This window comes from Anser brachyrhynchus, assembly GCF_964034855.1.
Source record: "Anser brachyrhynchus genome assembly, chromosome: 2".
NCBI lineage: Eukaryota > Metazoa > Chordata > Aves > Anseriformes > Anatidae > Anser > Anser brachyrhynchus.
Window position 1 is genome coordinate 20,186,977 of NC_137695.1, and position 19,973 is coordinate 20,206,949.

Consider the following 19,973-nt stretch of genomic DNA (forward strand, 5'->3'; position numbering starts at 1 on the left):
ACTACTGAAATAATTGAGAAATGTCAAAAGGTGGTTTTTTTTTTTCTTTTTTTAAACAAACAAAAATCAAACCTCAGGTCTCTTCCTTGAGGTTGTGTTTTGGAGAACTACTAGTTAGGGAATATCCACTGGCTACACAGTGGAGACAGCACAAAAGGAAAAACAGTAAAAATAGAGTGACAGAAGGAGAAAGAAATGGAGGCCTTCTTTATATTTCAATATACAGGATAGCAAGGAAAAAAATTATTTTCTAGACTGTTCCAAAATGGACTAAATTCCTAGAAGCCAACTAAAAAGATAGCAAAAGAAAACATTATGGGAATTTAATGAAATCAGATACTTTTGAAGTATAAAAATCTACTACTAGTATATGTTAGAAAACAGCCTAAAAACTAGATGTGCATGCTACTTCTGGCAGAGGGGAAAAAACACGTATTTAGATAAGTAACCACTTAAAAAACATTTTTAGCTAGTACTTCTATAACTGCAATTAAAACATTGTTTTAGAAATATCCAATCTACTTCCTGAGATGCGTAAAAACATTATTGCTAGTGTTAACAGCAATACAGAGTGAAAAACACGAACTAGTGCCATTTATTTACAGAATGTAACCAATACTTACCAGCTTACTAAAATGGTATTTACAGTAGCCACAGTATTGGACGTTATCTGCACCATTGCCTTCTTCTTCACAAAGAAGTCCTGCAAACTGTGCACTAAAAATAAAATAAATCAAACAACATCAACTTGTACCAAAACATCACAGCTGATAACGTACGGATACTTGTATCTGCATTTAATAGATTTCAACGTAAGTGACTTGTACCAGCATGCCAGCACCCCACCCACCTTTGCAGTCCAGTGAAAAAGCTGTGGTTTATATTTAGGCATGATACCTTCTTCTTAAGTCTATAAGCCACTCACACAAATGAATAGCTTGAATTCACATTTATTATGCAGCTACTCCCACAAGTAAATAAACCAAGCGGCAAGCAGTTGACAATGATTATTAGCTCAAATTCAAGTCAAAATTATCTACAGAAAGAACAGGGTTTTGTTGTTGTTGTTTGTTTGTGTTTGGTTTTTTGTTTTTTAAACAAAACTATACTGTGGGTCCAAAGATTTTTTTTTTTTAAAGTTGCATATATCCTTCTCTGCTCTGCCAGGAAAATTACTTTTTTTTTTTTTTTTAAATAGAACTTCAATGACATAATAAATCAAACCCTATTTTATTGGTTTAAAAGACTGTGGCAGGTTAATTTCTTTTTTAAAAGAAAATGACTTATAATATCACTTTCCCTGGGTTAATATTACCTCATTCTACTACATTTTTCAAATCAAATTTGCTTTGCACCATTTGTAATGTTGATTTATTTTCTGTATCAAAGCCAACTTCGATATTGAAAAAACAAATATTCAGTTTCATTTTCTGCATCACTTTAATTAGCATAATAATGCAAAGTTACAGTCAAAATGATGCAAGGAAGTATTTAAACTAAAGAACAACATATACACAAGCTTATTTTCATTGCTTTTAAAAATCATTGTCCCCATAATTAACACATTACGTTCTTGGGCAAGCCAGAAATACTGTCTACTAAATACATGCACACCTACAGCAGATGCCAGCTACAGAAAACATTTAACAGGATCTCTTTAAGCTATGATTTGTCATTCTAACCTTCTCATACAAAAACAGATGGGCTTAAGCTCATTCTTCAGACATGAGTCTTGTCAATACAAAACTGACACACCTCGCCCTGGACCTCTCCTTTCTGTGGTTTTCACATTTTCCTTCCACTTTATAAACATTACAGAAGCCTCTCAATATCCACAAGAATAGAACTCTCTGGCTAGATATTTTGTTACGTACCTGTTCACAACAAAATAAAATTCTAAGAATTGGCAAGATTAGGAATGGTATTTTCATTCTGAACAGAATTCTCATGTTCTTTTTACACTCACTGAAAAGATGATTTTGGAAAAAAGATAACAGATGAAAAGGACTCTTTCAAACACTTGGATGCAAACTTTTTTTTCACATCCGTGTGTAACCTCTCTCTCTACATGGTATACAAGTTCTCAGGAGCAAATTCTGTTTTCACCATAAAGCCAAACTTGACATTGATGACATTCGATGACAGATTAGATGGTTATGAAGTAAGACCTCAACATCCCGCCAGATACTCAAGTACTGAGGGGGAAACACATCAAATACACAACCACAGAGAGGCCCTGACTGCAAATGAGGATGTGCAGAGTTGCAAAGAAATCAGAACTTCATCTGCACATGGCATTCAAAGTATCACTTGATTACACTGAAGAAAACACATTGAAGTAGGTGTGCAAATACCATTTCCCTGATTGAGCTGGCACACAGGAATGATGAAGCATACTGGGGCACTCATAAAACAGATGAGTAAATCCACAGATAACGTACCCAGATAGCCTATGTAAATCTGCTATCTATTCTAAAATAGCTTCATCTGAACTTGAAAGAACAAATAACCCCTGGAAATTTTGGGGTAGAATTCCCTTCGCCTCCTTTTACACACGGTTTCATCTAAATATCCACCCTCTTTTAGAAACCCATAAAGTGAGACAAGCATCTCCTGAACGCTTGCCATCCACAGTATCTTGAAGCAGAATGAATCAGATGGACATGGCAGGAATAGATGAAACCTAAATGAATAGTTCAGGATAGATGTGTACCATTTAGATAAAGCTAGTAAGGTGAATTACCCTAAAATACTTGTAAATCTATACTAGCAGCAGTCACTTTACTGCATTTTTATGTATATTCCAACATTCTTTCCACTGCCTAACCCAAAGTAAACGTCAAATCAGCTAGCAGGTAAACAATGTCTTCACATTCCTGTATCCTATGAAACATTATCAGAAAAAAAAAAAAACACCATAGCACAAGAAACACTAAACCTTATTCACAAGAGCACAGAGTACTTAATCCAACACAAGGGTGTATCATCAGGCAGCTTTTGCAGTTCACAGCAATGTATAGATGTATATGCTACCACTGTCATATTGTTAGTAAATTCTAAGAGATAGGTATTTCAACACAAGCCACTTTACTGTATTTATTTAGAATGTTTTTGAGTAAAGAAAGAGTTTATTACATAGTATACAATTGATTCGTTCTAGAAAACTCTTCCAGAGTTGTTAAATAATAAAATATACTTACCACGTTACATGAAAAGCTTGTCGGCATCCATGTTTATTACATGTCATGCAAGCACCAGAGGCTGCTTTACTTTCTCTGCCTTGCTCATCACAAATGTAGCAGGTCTACCAAAGAGAAAATACTTAACATGATAAAAAGCATACAAATAAGTTCTGTGTTACTCAAAGGAGACTCTAGGGTAAGAACTGCTGAATTTTGCAGCTAACTTTATATAAGAACTTCTTTATAAAATTCTAATTACAGCTGTTTGCAAAGGGAAATTACCTGTAACGCTTCATCAATACCGACGCAGTACAAATACTAATTTATTTTAATTCTATGCTGCTACCTAATCAGCCAAAATGGTCAAACAACCAAAGGCTAATAGCATTAGGCTTCAGGATTTTTCTTGCTTTCAAGATTGAGTTTATGTCCTTTTAGGTCGCAATCATTTTCACATTCATTTAACATTACCTGTATTGTTGGCATTCAGAAACATCTCACTAGACTGAGTGCCTGATGGCAGTACGAACCATACAGTACATACGCATACCTCTACACAAAGCTACCAACAAAATTTTAAGCTTGCAGCTTTTCTATGTGTGCATTTCGTGTAAACGGTTTTCAGAAGTCTCATAGCACATGCTGTTCAGTTACCTTTAAATGTTGCTTAATTATAAGCATCATAGAAACTCATCAAGCAGGAACCTTCTCTAAACAAAGTTTAAATTAATATACCAAGCCCATTTCAAGCTTAAAAACAAGCTAAAATGAAACAAACCTGTCCTTTACCTGAAAATCTTTTCACAGAATTTCTCTCAGTGTGTGTGTCTTACCAGGATCCTACATTTTTTCCTATTTTTTACTCTTCTAATTACCAAAGTACCATCTGGAGAGATTTATCACATCACATTTCTATCATCAGTTGCAAACTATGGCCCAAGTAAAACTTAACTATTTAACAGTTGATTCTTAATGAAAATGTCCTCCAGTATCAGTACAGTCAAGTGTCTATTTCTAAATACGACAGAACCTTACAGAAGGGACAAGCATTACCAATACATTGCTACCTGTGTAGAAATCCCACTGGAAGATCTTAGGTGGTTAGTGAAGGAGAAACAAATTTTATCTGGCTTCTCTTTTGTCTACCATTTAAACTGTAACTGACTTCTTGCGATTGCATCGCAACCTCCTCCAGAGAGGCAAAGAAAACAAATAGAATAATAAATAAAAAGAACATCAACAATGGGTGGTAGGAAATATAGTTTAAGAAAAATACACCAAAACATCATTGAGATTAAAAATGGAAAAGGATATAATGCAAAACAAGTATTGTTTAGGAAGAAGTGAAAATGAGCGAAATTGTGAAATCAGAACAGACTTGGACAGAGTTATCTAGAACACGTAACATCAGTTAAAGCAGTTTTGTTATCATGCAAGCCTCTAGGACGGATGAGTCATTCTGCCATGGTTTTCACTGGGCTTTTAAGAAGCATTATACCCTACAGATAATACAGCCCAACAATCCTGTATTCTAACATTTGAAGGCTCAGAAAGGGGGACTTGATTCTTTGCCTTGCCCCCTTTGTACGTTACGGTAGCGCACACAGGTCATTCAGTCATTCGGCAGGGGCTGAGACTGACTGTTCTCTAGCTTTCCAAATCATACCTGACACATTTAGACTTTACGAACAAAATAGGTCATCATCTATCAACGGCATCTAAGTAACTATTTCTAAGTCACTTCAAAGTAAGGTACCCTCCCTCCATAAACAGAGAGTTCAACGGACCCATAAAACTCAAGCTCCAGTTACTGTTCTGTATTTTTTCCCTTGAGTTTTGCCTTAAAATTTTTCCTCATTGAAGCTCAGAGAAAGAAGTGGTATAAGCATTCTGTTTAGTAAGAATGCGGGCCCTGTTTTTCAATACTATATACTGCATTTAGGATGTGTGGTTCAGGACCCCTTAAACCGATTTACAGTAAAATGACTGAAAAAAAAATGAAGACTGACTAGCTGCACTACAAACAAATTTAAACACAATGTCATGGACTGCCTACAGATTTTAAGAAGCTCAATGAACTTCCATACTTCCTGTAACAGTCAGAAGTACAAAGCCTGTTTCCTAATCCTATACATGAAACAGGGCCAAAGAAGATGCAGGTTCCCATCCCAACATAGGCTATAATCTCTCTCTAAAGCTGAGCCTCTCATAATTCTATCTTCTCTTGGATGCCCAAACAGTTCCTGAAGCTTGAGAAGCTTTATCTTCCTTTCACAAAGCAGAAAACTGAAGATTTTCGCACACTTGCAAAGCCATGCAATTGCCACACCTTCCCTGAAGCCTCTTGAATTCAGAAGTGTAAAACGTCTCTATATCCCAGCACTACTCTTCAGAAGTTTTAAGGGAAAAAGAATACTTAAACTTTTCCAAAGCTCAGTACAAAATAAGGCATTACACAGAGCTTTGCACTCCACAAGGAAATTTTAGGAGAAAAACATGACAAATATCCTTGTTTCTTTAACAGCACAAGAGACATTTTACAAAGTTGCCTTTACTTTCCTACCGATAGTTTTCCCTTGAAGATTCAAACCATACACCTTCTCTGCAAAAAAGACATAAGGGAAGATGAGGCAAGGAAAGCCTTGCAAAACAAGAAGTGATTTGAGAAACTTTTTCCTCTGTTTGTAACAGCTACCTAGAGCATTCTCAGCTTACAGAATCAAATGTAGAAGTTGTCCAGAAATTTCTCATTGCTGCAGCAAATACTGACATAAAAGTTTATCAGCCACCTTTACTACTAGGTGGATCAAGAAACTCCACATGCACTTATTTTTTTAATCAACTCTGAATATAATTACTGCTTTTAGGAGCCTCTTCCACTACCACTTACTTTCAAATGAACCTAGAAGAGACAAATAAAGCTCACATAAAATAAGAGATGATCCATACATAAGCATCCAAGAATTAAAAAGCACCTACTTAATAGGAGAGCAACTACTGGTCCATTTCTTTTTGGAAGCAACTCAGTAAGAGGAACTTCCCCGTTAGTTAACTCACTAACCAGGTCACTCAGGGGGTTCACTCTATAACGTGAAGGTTTTTATCCCAGAAACAAGTAAACATCATGGAAATAGTGGCCAAATATTTTTATATTAATAAGCCTCATGCTTTGGTGTCAGCTGTGTTTCTACTTGTATTCAAGATTTTTGTACTTTGTCACCTTGCTTATTTTGCAGTATTCAATAAAGAATGAACTGCACAGAGAATTGTACGTGAAGTATTATCTCCTGGCAAAACTCCAAAGACGTTTGTCTTTATTTTAAAGACCACAGTATATATTCTCCCATATGAGGGGAATTGCTCCATGTTTTCTCCCAATTCCATATGCTAGCTTCCCACACTTACCCAACCACATGCACAGAATTACTTAGGACTTCACAGGAAATAAAATTTCTCTTTAAAATCATCTCTTTCCAACCCAACTTGACTGGCAGAATGAAATTGGCACTACACCTCTCTAAAAAGGCAAGCAGCTCTAGTGTGGTTTTTTTCCCCTAATTAAACATGAACATTTGTTCAAAATGTCTTAAGAACTTAAGTCTTAAGGACTTTTTGCCATATGTACTTTAAAAAGAAAAATAAATAAATAAAACTTCTTTCCCATTTCCTCCTAAACAGTTCTCGTTGATAAAGTCAGAGCTAAATGCTTTACAAAGTTGCTGATCTAAAAAAATCTATCATTTAAATAAATACAATTTATACTGAATGGCAAGGAGGTGAAGTTATTGCAGGCTACCTGAAAAGGAATTGTTGCATTGATTTTGGTGGTGCTGCTCAAAACTAGACTACTCAGGACCTGGTGGCAGCATAGCCACAGCAGGACTAAACTCAGCACCGGCTACAGATTTACCCAAAAAGTTGGGCTTGCCCCATCAGTGACTCCCTCTCACATTCTGTCCTGTATAACTAGACTAGGCAATGAAGTCAGATGGATTTCATCAGGTACACTGCATCGACTGCACTTCAGTAATTTCGTTCTCCTAAAATCCACAATTACTATCTCCCTGACCCAAAAAGGCCAAATAAAATCCATAAAGTCTGTGTTCTGGAAAAAAAGAACAAAAAATAAACAACAACTTGTAGGCTAGGGGTCCAGACCCAAACCTTGCAATTTCTGATGTATTACCTTAGAGTATTTTAAAATATACTCTATTGGCCTGTATGGAAGTAGCTTTTGGGCCTATTTTCCAGAGTCTAATCAGACTACCAACCCAATCAGAACATCAGCCAAAAAAGCAGAAAATGAAAAGCTAGACAACAGCAGGAACTCCACATGATCTCTGTGCCATTAATATTTACCTAGCAAGCAAAAAAAAAAAAAATGGTTAAGTACAGACCAGTCAAATGCAAATAGGAATTTCATCGAGGGGAAACTATCCATCATATATTTAGAAGAAACAGTTCAAGAAAGAACCAACTTCAGTTAAAAAAAAGAAAAGGAATTAAAGAAGGATAGAACAACGGATGCTGTGGACAAGTAATATAAAACGACGCAAGGTACATTTTTTTGAAGTTATAAGTAATTAGTCATCTAATGTAGTATCAATTAGTATCAATGGAAAAGATGCGAGATAATGAAATCCAAAGCATTGAATGAAATTTTTAAAGTGCATTAAGAAAGAATGGCTACAAATAAAGAAACCACTATGACTACTGCATAGGGAAAAGGAGAAAACAGATATGCCGTTGGCTCAAAGTTGAGCATAGAAAAAAAATTATCTGCAACAGCAAATCTGTACAGCTTTATGTCTAAGCACAAAAGATTTATTAGATCTGCATCTAATCTCATTGTTGCATGTTCTTGCCAATGCAGAAAGCTGATACAGATACTCAGGTAGTATGTAATGAGAAAGCAATAGAAGGACCCATAGTTTGACTCTTGGCTTTTCTCATATACTGGTAAATATGAAGGGCAAAACATATGAAACAGCAATTATGAGAATGTGAAGCAGACAAGGAAAAGACCAATGTATCAAAAAAATAGAAAAAAGAGATGTAAGCTGAGAAAAAAAGAAACAAAAATGAGAGGTTACAGAAACAACTTGAAAAGGACTGGTTCCCCTGTAGAAAGAACACCAGAAATTATTCTTTTTTTCTTTCTTCTGTAATGAAGTCTATTCTTCTTTTGTTCCAGTGTCTGCAAGCCACCATAAAAGAAAAAGACACTGGTGGGGAAAGGAACAGTACAAGAAATGTGTGTAATAAAACTAATCAGAAATGCAGACAGTTTGCTGCCTACGGAAGATAAAATACAAAAACACGAAGGAGGAGGTAGTTCGGTCTAGTGAAGAAGAGGTAGCGTGAGTGGAAGAACAAGCAGAAAAATGTAGCTCTCAGTACAGAACATTAATAAGTTACTTTTTTTTTCCTGTACATAAAGTCTTGCCACACTTCAAAAAACATTCGGTCTCACTGACATTTATTTAGAAGCAATTCTTCTATTTCTTCTACAAGCAAATAATCTTGTCAGAATGAACACTGTTTACAAGAGCAAAAGTCTGCAAGCTTTTGCCTTAACATATTAGCATTGCTGTTCTTCCTAAGAGAAATGTTTATGAACATCTTATCAATACTTAAACCAGTAGGACTTAGTGGTAATTAATAACAACATTTCAAATAAGCTGTAATAACATTTTTACATATGGGAAATATTTCACATTACTTTCAAAATAAACTATTATTCAAAGATCACGATATTTTTAATTAACAAAACAGTCTCTACTCTGTAAAAGAATAACGAGACATCGCCAATAACTTTGCAGCTTAATTGCATAATACAGCTTTCTTAATTCTTGAATTTATCACAGTCATAGAAGGAAACATACAGCTTTACAGTAGACATTCATGAGTTTTATGTAAACTACATTTAAGAAGTGTAGTTTTAGATTATTAAAGCTCACAAATTTTAAAATAAATGTGTTATATATAGATAAAAAGACACAATTATACCTTATTATAACGATCGTGAGGAACAGACTGCAACACGATAGGTTCCATTGTAGAAACATTTGCAAACTGCACCTCGGGAATGTACAGAGCACAAACCACATGAGCCCAACCTACAAAAAGTTATAATTGTATTTAATTTTAACGTTTTCTAGAAGCTCAAAGGACATTTCAATTATAGTACAAAGAACCCGTTACAACAGTTTTCCCCATGGACTGTTTTAACCATTTAGAATGTTACAGACATAAATTACTTAAACCATGTTTACATTTCATTTTATATTATCCAAAATTAAGATGAGCTGTTACACATTTTTTAAGTTTATTGTGTAGACAATTCCTACAAATAATACCCCACAGACTGCAAATAGTAATGATTTATACAAACAGTGACACGCAAATGGAAAACCAAGTTCTTTAAAATTTCTTGGATTAACATAGTCAACACTTAAAAACTATGCAAATTCCTGCATCAGGGAAATATGGTCTGAACAAACTAGTATTCATGCAAGCATTACCATCATGTAAGACTTCTTTCTATTTAAAGCCGCTTTTTTATTTAAACAAAGCCATTTGAACTTGACTAGACCAATATATTCTTTCTATAGCAAGGAATGCCACCACACCACCCCCACCATCCCCACACACAAAGCCCCACACCTATCAATTCTCTTCTTTTCCTTGTTTAAAGATGTGACCAAACTGTATTTTCATAACCATATCAACTCCTGTATCCAGTCCTGTTCTAAGCAATTAACTTAGGGTCATCAGTAAGTGCTTAGTTACTTACCATACTGTGTTTAAACAACATTTCATGAAAGACATATTCCTAATTCTTCAGCATTTCACTTAAGGAATGGAAAAAGCACTGATTCAGAGAGAAAATTCCCTTTCAGGCTTTCTTCGAATACTAAGATCCTGAGAGTTGCAAGTTTGTTCCAGTGGAGGACAGTTTGCCATAACTGTGAAAATTGTCCATGTTCTATCCTAGGCTAAGTTTAACAAAAGCTAACCCAACAGATTAATATACCGACATCACCAACAGAATGACAAGAGTACTATCACATAGTGCAGAGCTACTTCATCCCAAAGTGAATTTGATGTTGCTAATTATTTAGCATGAGTTCTGTTCTTTCCAAAGAGGAAAGTTGAAAATCTTTCATCACAAGACCTTCAGAACACCTTAAAAGTAATTGTGCTGTCCCCCTACCCTGGCTGTCTTACATGTAAGTGAATATTAAGGGCATAGAATTTCGCATTTATATAATTAGATAATCTAACCGATTATTAGATTAGGTAAAGCAAGTAAGCTATCCTTGTGTGAATGTATCACATAACGCAAAAAACAACCACCACCGCTGCCTCACCATAGACCTTACTGAGCTTTGTTTTCATCTTGGATTTTTTCTTTTTAACTATTCTACTGACTCTAAAGGTTCTCTCTTCATCCCTCCACTCAACTGCAATATGACTCTTAATCAGAGCTAAACAGGAAATTGTACTTACAGTACAATTGTACTTACAGTAGCACTGCTGAGACTCTGGAATGGTATCTAGTGTCTGGAATTAGGTGCATGCTTTTCCTTTATTTATTAAGTCACAAATCCTTTCTAGCTATTTCCAACTGATCCTCTTCCATACTCCAGTTCACTAAGTTGATAGTCATAGTTTGTATAAGAAAATGAGAAGTACAAGCATAAATCTTAGCGTCAACATTCACAGACTGGCAAACATAGAATCTCATCTGTAACTACATACAGTATCCGTGCTGCTTCACTATTTTATTCACATACAGTTTGTAGAATTTTGTAACACATAGAAGAAGTATTAAAGAGAGTAGGGAAAACAAAAGCACAGACTGCCAACTCGAGCTGTTCTTAAAAACGTTCCTACAGACCATTCTAAAATTATCATTAACAGACTGGAAAAAAAATATAAAAACTTAGTTTTTTCGTTCTCTGCTCTTAATATCTTCAGGGAATCAGGATTTAAAAGGACTTTCCTAAGACTTGCACACTGCCCTAAGCCAGAACCATTTTACTAGAGACAGATAAACAGATGTTAATATGGTGTTAACTGTGAATATTTATCTTTATTTCTCTACTCCTTAACTCAGATAGAAACACCATTCATCTAATAAGGCCATTAAACCCATAGAAAAGTGACAGATAAAAATTTTGAAAGACCATTCTTCAGCTAGTTGAAGATCATCACAAATGAATGGCAAAAGTTTTTACATTGAATATAATTAAGATTGTTCTCCAGCTACACCAACTTAAAATTAAAAAGATATAGAAATACAAAAAATATACCAGAATCACGAAAAAAATCACTTACTAAGCCAACTGAGTTTTACGTATTTTAAACCACAAGTGAAGAACTTTCACTACAGGAAACCAGTTTCAAAAGTAACTTTAGCTAAACACTACTCTGTGACTATAAAAAAATATAACAATATAGCCAGAAATGTACAAGATCTATGCATTCTGATTTCAAAGAGTGGGTATTATGTATCCAGGACAGTTGTGGGTACTTTCATCCTTCACCATAACAAAACCAGGATGTGTATAATGAAATGAGGTACAACAGCACGAATGCACTGTTTGAACAAGGGGTTCAGAAGTGCTCAAGGAAATAAGCACAAGGGACCTTCTCCACTTGTGTCCAGAATCTTCTCTAGATCCCACACGATCTGACCTTGCCGAAAAGCCACAACCTGTCCAATGTAAATTTACACCATGGGGAAGGTTGCAGCGCTCTCGTGACCCTCTCTGCCAGCCTCAAATGTCCCCATGAAGCCTACTCCAGCACCAGCTCCCCCCTTAAATGTTACTTTGTCCAAAGCTTCCCTGGTGAAGAAAAATTAAAGTATGAGAAAGCAACCCGCAGCTCACCTGGGTGAACCGTAAGAAATGTGTTCAGCCGCTCTCCCTGAAGAAAGCATAAGGAAGAAATTCTTGCATAACAAGTGCAGTTACGGACTGGCTGCCTGAGGAGGCTGAGGAATCTCCATCCTTGGAGAACTCCGCAAGGTCTGTAGACTCCTCCACAAAATTCATGGGATTAAGGCAGGTCAAAACATTCAGTTTCACCATACGAGGACCAGATAGTACCGGAGGACAGCCAAAAAGGAAGCAAACAACCACCATCTTTTCCCTAAATATCAAAAGACTACTCACTCGTGCTACAATCAGCATGGAAACAAGGACACCTACAGCCAACGAGGGCAGTGTGACAGCTCTCCTGTCTTGCTGATGGAAGAGGGAATGACTAGCATTCGAACAGATGTCGTTTCTAATGGCTTCTGCAACCAAGAGGGCTCTTGACTAAACAACACAGTGAGAAAACGCCTCCCCCATCCCTCCCCGGAATGAGAGCAAACGCCCAGGATTTTGCTTCCTGCTCTATCTCCTCCTTACGCCTTTTGCATTCAAAACTCTGCAAACATGCATAAATAGGAGAGAAAGCAGAAACCAGAAATCCAGGACTATCCTCCCCAGGAAAACATCTCAAGGCTACACAGCCATAAGGCTACATACGATCCTTCACATTCAGTTTACCCCTAGCTATCTTGCATTCCTCACTATTAGCCTAGGTTTAGGAAGCAGGATTAAACCACACACACACCCCCCAAGGGATTATTTAGCCGGGCATAACAGGACATTTTCCTTGGCAAGCTCAACCTCCCGCTGGCTGAGAAGCCAGAACCCATACTTTCTTCCTTCCTCTTTCCTTGGCAGGTACTTTCATCATTCTGCTGTTCAGCCAAGAGAAGCTGCTTTGTCCTCCTTTAGGCAACTCCTCTCAGACAGAGCCCAGCACTCAGGCTCCCAACAGAACAGAGAACCTCTTGCCACGTACAGAGCCGCGTTTGTCTGTCATTTCGCACTGGATGACAGGGATGCTTTGCCTGCTGGGATAATGAAACGTTCTAAAGAGACACCCACCCGAACCAGTAAGAGAAGCAAACATACACTTCGTATCTGGACTTATAACACTTAGAACTCCATTAAACTCACATTTTTCAATCAACTTCATCTAAGCTATAAACACTGTACTGTAAACTTCCCATTCAAATCACTTATTACATTGTTTTGGGGGAAGCTATTGACTTCATCAGCAACTATACATCTCCACCCCTCCAACATAATTAAATCCAGCCCTTTTGAGCTTTCCCAATATTTAAGTGTGAAAAATATTATTGTATACCCATGTTTTAAGATTTTTTAAATAGTCTGTAGTATCACCATTCTACACATTCAGTAACATTTAAAGCATTCTCACTAGTTAGTGTTGAATCTGAAATAATTTTATTACCATTCCCCTTCACCAAAAACAGGACAGAAATTACAACAGGATACTCTGATTTCTAATTGTTTCCCAACCTCAGCCAGGACCTAATTCCATTTTTTTCAGATAATTTTTGTTATCATAAAACTTACTATAAGTCTTTTAAAATAATCTGTATAGACCTCACCCTTTCTTACTTAAATCAATAAGCTTCTTTGGTTGCGACTCTGGTAGTGCTTATCTTGCACACAAACAACTGGCCACAGTTTTCTTTTTCATTCCTTTTAATTTTACTTAGAAATTTTCTGTATCTCAATTTACAGTAATTGCTAACAAGGTCTTACTATTACTATAGGATTGCTTATGCTCAATTTACTTTTGCTTTAGTCTCCCTTTCAGGAGAGCTTTAACTGGAAAGTGGTGGGAGGACAAACATTTTTGCAAGTGCATGTATTAGCATCATGTAAAGTATTCCTAAAGCTTTCTAAACTCAGTATGTTTTTTCCCTTATTTAACTTACTGCTTTTGAATCTTAGAGAAGGTGGCCATTTGACATATGTACTTTCTCAGTAATAATATTTGTACCAGATGATAACACCTGGCTTGCTTGTTTTAATATAAACTTCGGCTTTAATTAAAACCAAGAAATTAAGAAAGTTGTTACCAGGATTCAAATCAGCAACTGAGTCTGCTCATTTCTGTGCATTCTCATCAGAACTGCTTTCTCTGAAACTGCTGAAGAAAAATACTCACAAAAGGATGCTAAGGGCTAACAGATTTACTGCCTCTTTTCCTTTAAGCCATCCCACTGTTCTACAACAACCAATGCCCCCATCCAGAAATTTTAAAATATCAACAGTTTTTGGCTATTGCTTATTAGAGACAACCTACTGGTGACAGCTAGTTTAAAATTCACTATATTTATTTCAATTGCACTTTCTAGTCCAGTAACTCTAGGAAACGTTCCTTACCTTTCAAAAAGAAAATCCACTTTGCTTTCTAAGATAACATTGCACAAGTGTAGCTAAAACACTTTCCTTTGAAGAGATTTCAGGGAACAACTTCAACCAACGTTAAAACAACATCAAAACCACATATAAAACAACCCCAAGATCTACTTCAATAACAATAATACTGAAAACAGTTTCCTCCAGTATCAAAAGTTGGAAATGCATGCCAAAACACCTTCAAAGTTCAAGTACATCTTATGAAAACTTCCAGCTTTCCACTTGAGTTTTTTTTTTTTGTTTGGTTGGTTGGGGTTTTTTTAATTTATTTTGACTTATTCCTCAGGAAGGCACACTACTGAGTTTTGCCAATTTTAGGTTTTGTTCCGGCATGCCAAATGTTTAATTACCTGCACAGAATCCATGCACATTTTACAAATCTTTCACTGAGACTTTGATTTCAGGTGCCTAACTAGTTTTTATCCCAATGAATCCTTCTAACACTACATACTTAAATATAATTTCAACACTCAATATTCCTTAACTTTCAGAGTGACGAATTTCAGGCTCCAGAATCCTAACTAAAAATGGTTGGCGTGTTATCTCGGTGACAAATAGGTAACTCTCAATTTTACCACCAGCAAATAAAAGATTTGCCAACAGAGAACTCTCTAACTCAAGCAAACTTTCACAAAGTAATCTAAAATTAACAAAGAAAACCCAAGAAGATAAATGGCATACAGTACATTATCCACCTACATTTTTGCCTTTACGATTACTATTTAACTGTTCAAAACTTGATTCACAAGCACTTTCACTGCAAAGAAATTCAATCACCATCCACTGCAAATTTTGAAGCCTTGCATTTATAATCTTTACATTACAATAAAGTAGCAGCAACAGACTTCTACAGTAGTAATCCATCCCACCATCCAAGTATGAAGAAGGTGGTGAACCAACACACAGAGCAGGCACTATACTAGGACCACATCCCACAATCCACGTTGAAGCCGCGCAGGAAAGCGGTAGCAGACTGGAGGCCAGAACCTCTAAATCACACGTAGGTCCAGCTGCAGTGCCAGTCTGGCCCCAAAACCGAGCTCTGGGATGTCATCGGCATTTCCTAAGCCTGCACCAACTCCAAAGTAAGATTTGTTTATGCGTTCTGTGCAAGTTACTGAAGCATATCTCACTGAGGAAATTTTATTTTGTTTGTAACTATAGCTCACGCCTAAACCAAGACAGCATATTTTGCTCACAAGGGAGAACCTTCCTTTGTCAAAACATTAGTTTCTTATTAGAGTCACTCCAAGAGGTATTTTAAGGATACACCTCAAACAGTCTCAATTGTGAGCTGCCACCAAAAGGCACGGTCCCACCTTACCCTTCACTTTCCCTGAAGTTGACAACTGCCACATACCAAGGCAGATAAAATTGTATTCATCTCGTTACTAAACCTGGGGGAAAACTGAAGTCTACCTTCCAGTCAGATCAGCAAGTTGATGCAACAGATGCTGAGGTTGATTACCATAAGCAAAACCACAGGTGAAAAAACAGGCAGTCATGGGAAAAGCACAGCAGAGGCTGATGGCTGGCCTAGATTACAGGAAACTGCACCCACAGTCTTCACCACCGGCAGATCTGCTGTCTGACCCCAAGACTCAGCTGTGTCCCGTTCTGAAAGTTGAAGCCAGCAGAGATGTACTTAAGACCAATATTGTCCCTATTTACCAGAGGGTAAGACTATTTTAGACCTTTTATTACGTGTCTCCTCAAGGCATTCCATACGCTTCGGGTTTGACCCTGGTCTTCCTTTTCCTGTCAAGATGATAAAACTTGCAGAAAAGACTCAACTGCTTGAGATCCTGTAGTTTCCTTAACCTAGCAAACAGTTTTAGAGATTGTTATAGATAACACAGTATTATTCACTATATTATTTGATCTGCCCTTTCCAAAGATGGATGAAAAGAGGGTGCTAACACCAACTGCTAGGCATCTCACCACCGGGGCTGACAGTCACTGGTACGCAGAATGAAGGGACAACTGCTGTTAAAACAAAGCTCATCTGCAAAGAAAAGGCTCTTCTACAGAAATACACCAAAATCTGCATTAATCAATACTTTCTCCCCAACAAAAGAATTAGTAAGTATGAAAAATTCTCTTTGGATCTTCATTTGGAAGCACAATAGTTTAGTTTTGAAACAGCTACAGCTTACATTCCATCTTCTAAGTAAGCTGATACCTTTAATAATTTTATCCTGTATGCTATGGCATTAGTGAGTCTCTTCCCACTCCCTGAAGGAGTCATTTTATACAATAAAAGGAAGAAATGTCATAAACATTTATCTAAAGCTTGCTCTAAACACTTTTCCTAATTCCTAAGGTAGTTTCCTACGTTATATTTACTAGTAAAATAAATAGTAAATATATAATACGGATGATATGGTGAGATCCATGTTTAGGTTGGTAAAATATTTTTAAATTATCTGCTTTCCCTGCCTTTCTTAGTAAAAGATACATACGCAAAGTCCTGTGAATCTGTACAAAAGGCCTGGACTTTTTTTTTTTTTTACATAAGCACTTCTTTAAAAAGCCCAAATATGCACATATACCATTATACCATCCATGTTCTTAGACATTAATACCAGGAAAACATCAGACCATAAAACGTGACAGTGAGAGCTGCTGACACCAATAATAAGAGTAAGAAAAGCTAGCATGTGATGTTTTTATAGACTTAGGAGATCCCTTCGCTGACCCAGAGGATGGGAAGAGGGCCCGAAGGATGACATAAAACCACGGCATTGTTAGCTGGCCTTTTCCCAAGCAGCTGCATGAAAGAAGTCTTGGTGAAAAGTCGACACAAAGAATGCTGTTACACAGCATTCCTGATCATCATCCAGCGGCATCAGATTTCAAAGCAACAACTTGTACACCAAAATGAAGCCTTTTAGGCCTAAAGAAAAATGCGGGTAAAGATTACTGTAAGAAAACTATTTAAATGGGAGGTCCAACAACGTATCCAAATGAACAATTTGCTTAAAAACAAAAAAAAAAAATCAGACTGCACACAGTATTTTCAAAGGATGAAAGAATTAGGATTCAAAAAAACTATAATCAGTTTAGCTGATCATGATTTTATTTCCTCCTGAGTGTCAAAAACCCAAAAGAAATTACTGCAACAGTTAAGAAAACATCACTGTATCAAAACCAACCAAAACTGGCAAAGAGCCAGTTCTCACGTCTTCAAAAAAAACCTCTCACTTGTTGCTTTTCTGTTTTTCTAAAAAATGCGTTGAACTACTAATCCGCATACAAAGTACAGATACTGCTAAAAATATTTTAATTGCTCTTCCAAATAGCCTTCTTAAACATAAGACAGCAATCAATACGCAACTCAGAAATATATTGCTGTTTTTCCTTGTTTCCAAAACCTTTTATATTCAGTCATGTATCTTAACCATGGTGACGCCCCTAAATGGACATGAATACCCAATTTAGCAAGCAATTGTTAGTAAGTATCTTCAAAGCCCAAAGCTCTTTTTTCATCTCAATCCTACTTTATTTTCAGTAGAAATAATAGAATAAAATGTAGAATTTCTAGAACTGCAGTCGATGAACACTGAAAGATCTCTAATGTTATGTAAAACCTAGTTCCACAAGGTCCACAGAGGTTTTTTTCCCCATAGAAGACTGCAGATAATAAGCAGCCAAAACATTAAAATGTATTATTTATGCATATTTCTAAAGTTTCTGACAATCACCCTGACCATAATCATGCAGTGTCTCAGCACTATTAACAAATGAATTAAATCAAATTTGCAACTAAGTACAGTCAACTCTTAATAATCTTCAACACAGATAATCTGTTGGCAAATAAAACACATCATGGATATTAGTGCAGGCTGCACTAGTAGTGCACTAATTAGTGCACTCTGCTAAATGCAGTTGTATTGTTTCCAAGAGCCGTGCAAGTGCCAAAGCAGAATGACCATTTCACAAGGTGTGCAGAGACTGAACAAAAACGGGCAACCAGATCTTAGCTGCTTCTGTTCTGGGATAGTAGAGGTCTCTGACAATGGAAAGCCCTGGAGGGACAAGGAAGCAGCTCAAATCCAAACTGAATTCTGTCTTTGGGCTCACTACAAGCAAGCCCAGCCACCATCGTGAAGCCAAGAACAGGCAGGCATCTGTGCACTCCTCAGTGTACCAAAAAAGCTTATCATCAAATGCTAGATCCACTTGGTGCTACCATTTCAGATCAACTCTTTCGTCCTTCCAGAACCAGGCACACCAGCACCTTGATGCAGAACCATCTGGATGAACCTGCAACACTGACTTGACTAAATGAACGCTTCCACAACACTGTTGAGAAACCACTTAGCTAATACAGTTACAATTACCTCGGAAAACTGAAATTCCCCTATCCCACTCCACCTGCAGTGACCCAAATAGTCAAGAGTTCACAATGGCTGTAAAAACAGTTAATACCCCAAAAATATAAATCGCTTGTGTGATTTGTTTTCAGAGGGGATGCAAGAAAGAGTGCTCAATTTTAAGAACAGTCTTCAGGAGAAAGTCTTGTTGAAATTAATATTTTTGTTCCAATTTCAGGATCTGTCCCAGTTTCGAGGTAGTCTGAATCTTTAGGCCAGTGAAAATATTATTTATTATATATATTTTATTTATTTTATATAGATTATATATATATATTGTATAAGTATTATTATATTATATAATATATTATATTGTATACATATTATATAATATAATGAATGTTATTAATTAATGAGAAAAAAATCTACCAAAAAATGTTGACCTGTTGACATTAGCACTCTATGTTAGGGAACAGTAGATCATACTGTAATCATTTTGCAGCCTAGAGAGATACAGATTTGCTTCTCTAAAATTTCATATTCAGCTCTGGTAAAGATTATGTATCATTTGGAAGAGATACTGAGAAGCAGAATGAGGACGAACACGCTTCATACAAGGAATGCCCCATCAGTCTGGGGCCCTCCATCTTGAAAAGGAGACCGAAGTAGAACATGACAAAGGTCTGTAAAACCACAAGCCATACTGAAAAGGTGAACATAAAATAACTAGTCTTTGTCATTTCCTTTGACTTAGCAACTGCCAAGTGGCATCAAATGAAAGTGTGATTTAGTGGACTCAAAACAAACTGATATAAAACTTTTACAAATTGTACAGATCAGCTGTGAAATGCCTCGCCATGCAACCAGCCTTACAGACATTAAAACTTTGTACAGAAGCCTACAAATTAACTGTGTGATGGGCTTTTTTTCTATTAAAACACAAAACCACCATCACTGAGTCCAAAAGTACCAAAACATACATACCTGTAGGCTGGTAATTTATTCTGAGACAGCATACAAGAACTTGCCCAAGAAGTTCATACTGATAAAGAGAGCGGGCCAATGTTTGGCCTCCATAACAGGATCCCCTTCTTTTTATATCCCATACTGACACTTTCAAGTTCTGTAGGAGACGTGTGACAGAGCTGCTCCAAGAATGCTGCCTTTATCCT

The 19,973-nt window shown here is 36.6% G+C and overlaps 1 protein-coding gene across 7 annotated transcripts in view; it reads right to left on the reverse strand.

Annotated features, from left to right (window-relative positions):
• The window catches only part of MLLT10 (MLLT10 histone lysine methyltransferase DOT1L cofactor), a 129,832-nt gene that overhangs the window by 78,845 nt on the left and 31,014 nt on the right, over positions 1–19,973 (reverse strand). For 6 of the 7 annotated variants that reach the window (XM_080579108.1, XM_080579107.1, XM_080579106.1 and 3 more), the window contains 3 exons: positions 9,192–9,301; positions 3,201–3,304; positions 624–717 (listed from right to left, as the gene is read on the reverse strand). In XM_080579108.1, the coding sequence (XP_080435234.1) occupies positions 624–717; positions 3,201–3,304; positions 9,192–9,301 (308 nt within the window). Of the gene's footprint in view, positions 1–623; positions 718–3,200; positions 3,305–9,191; positions 9,302–10,711; positions 10,839–19,973 lie in introns of all 7 variants that reach the window. The other variant, XM_080579111.1, reaches the window with a different exon arrangement.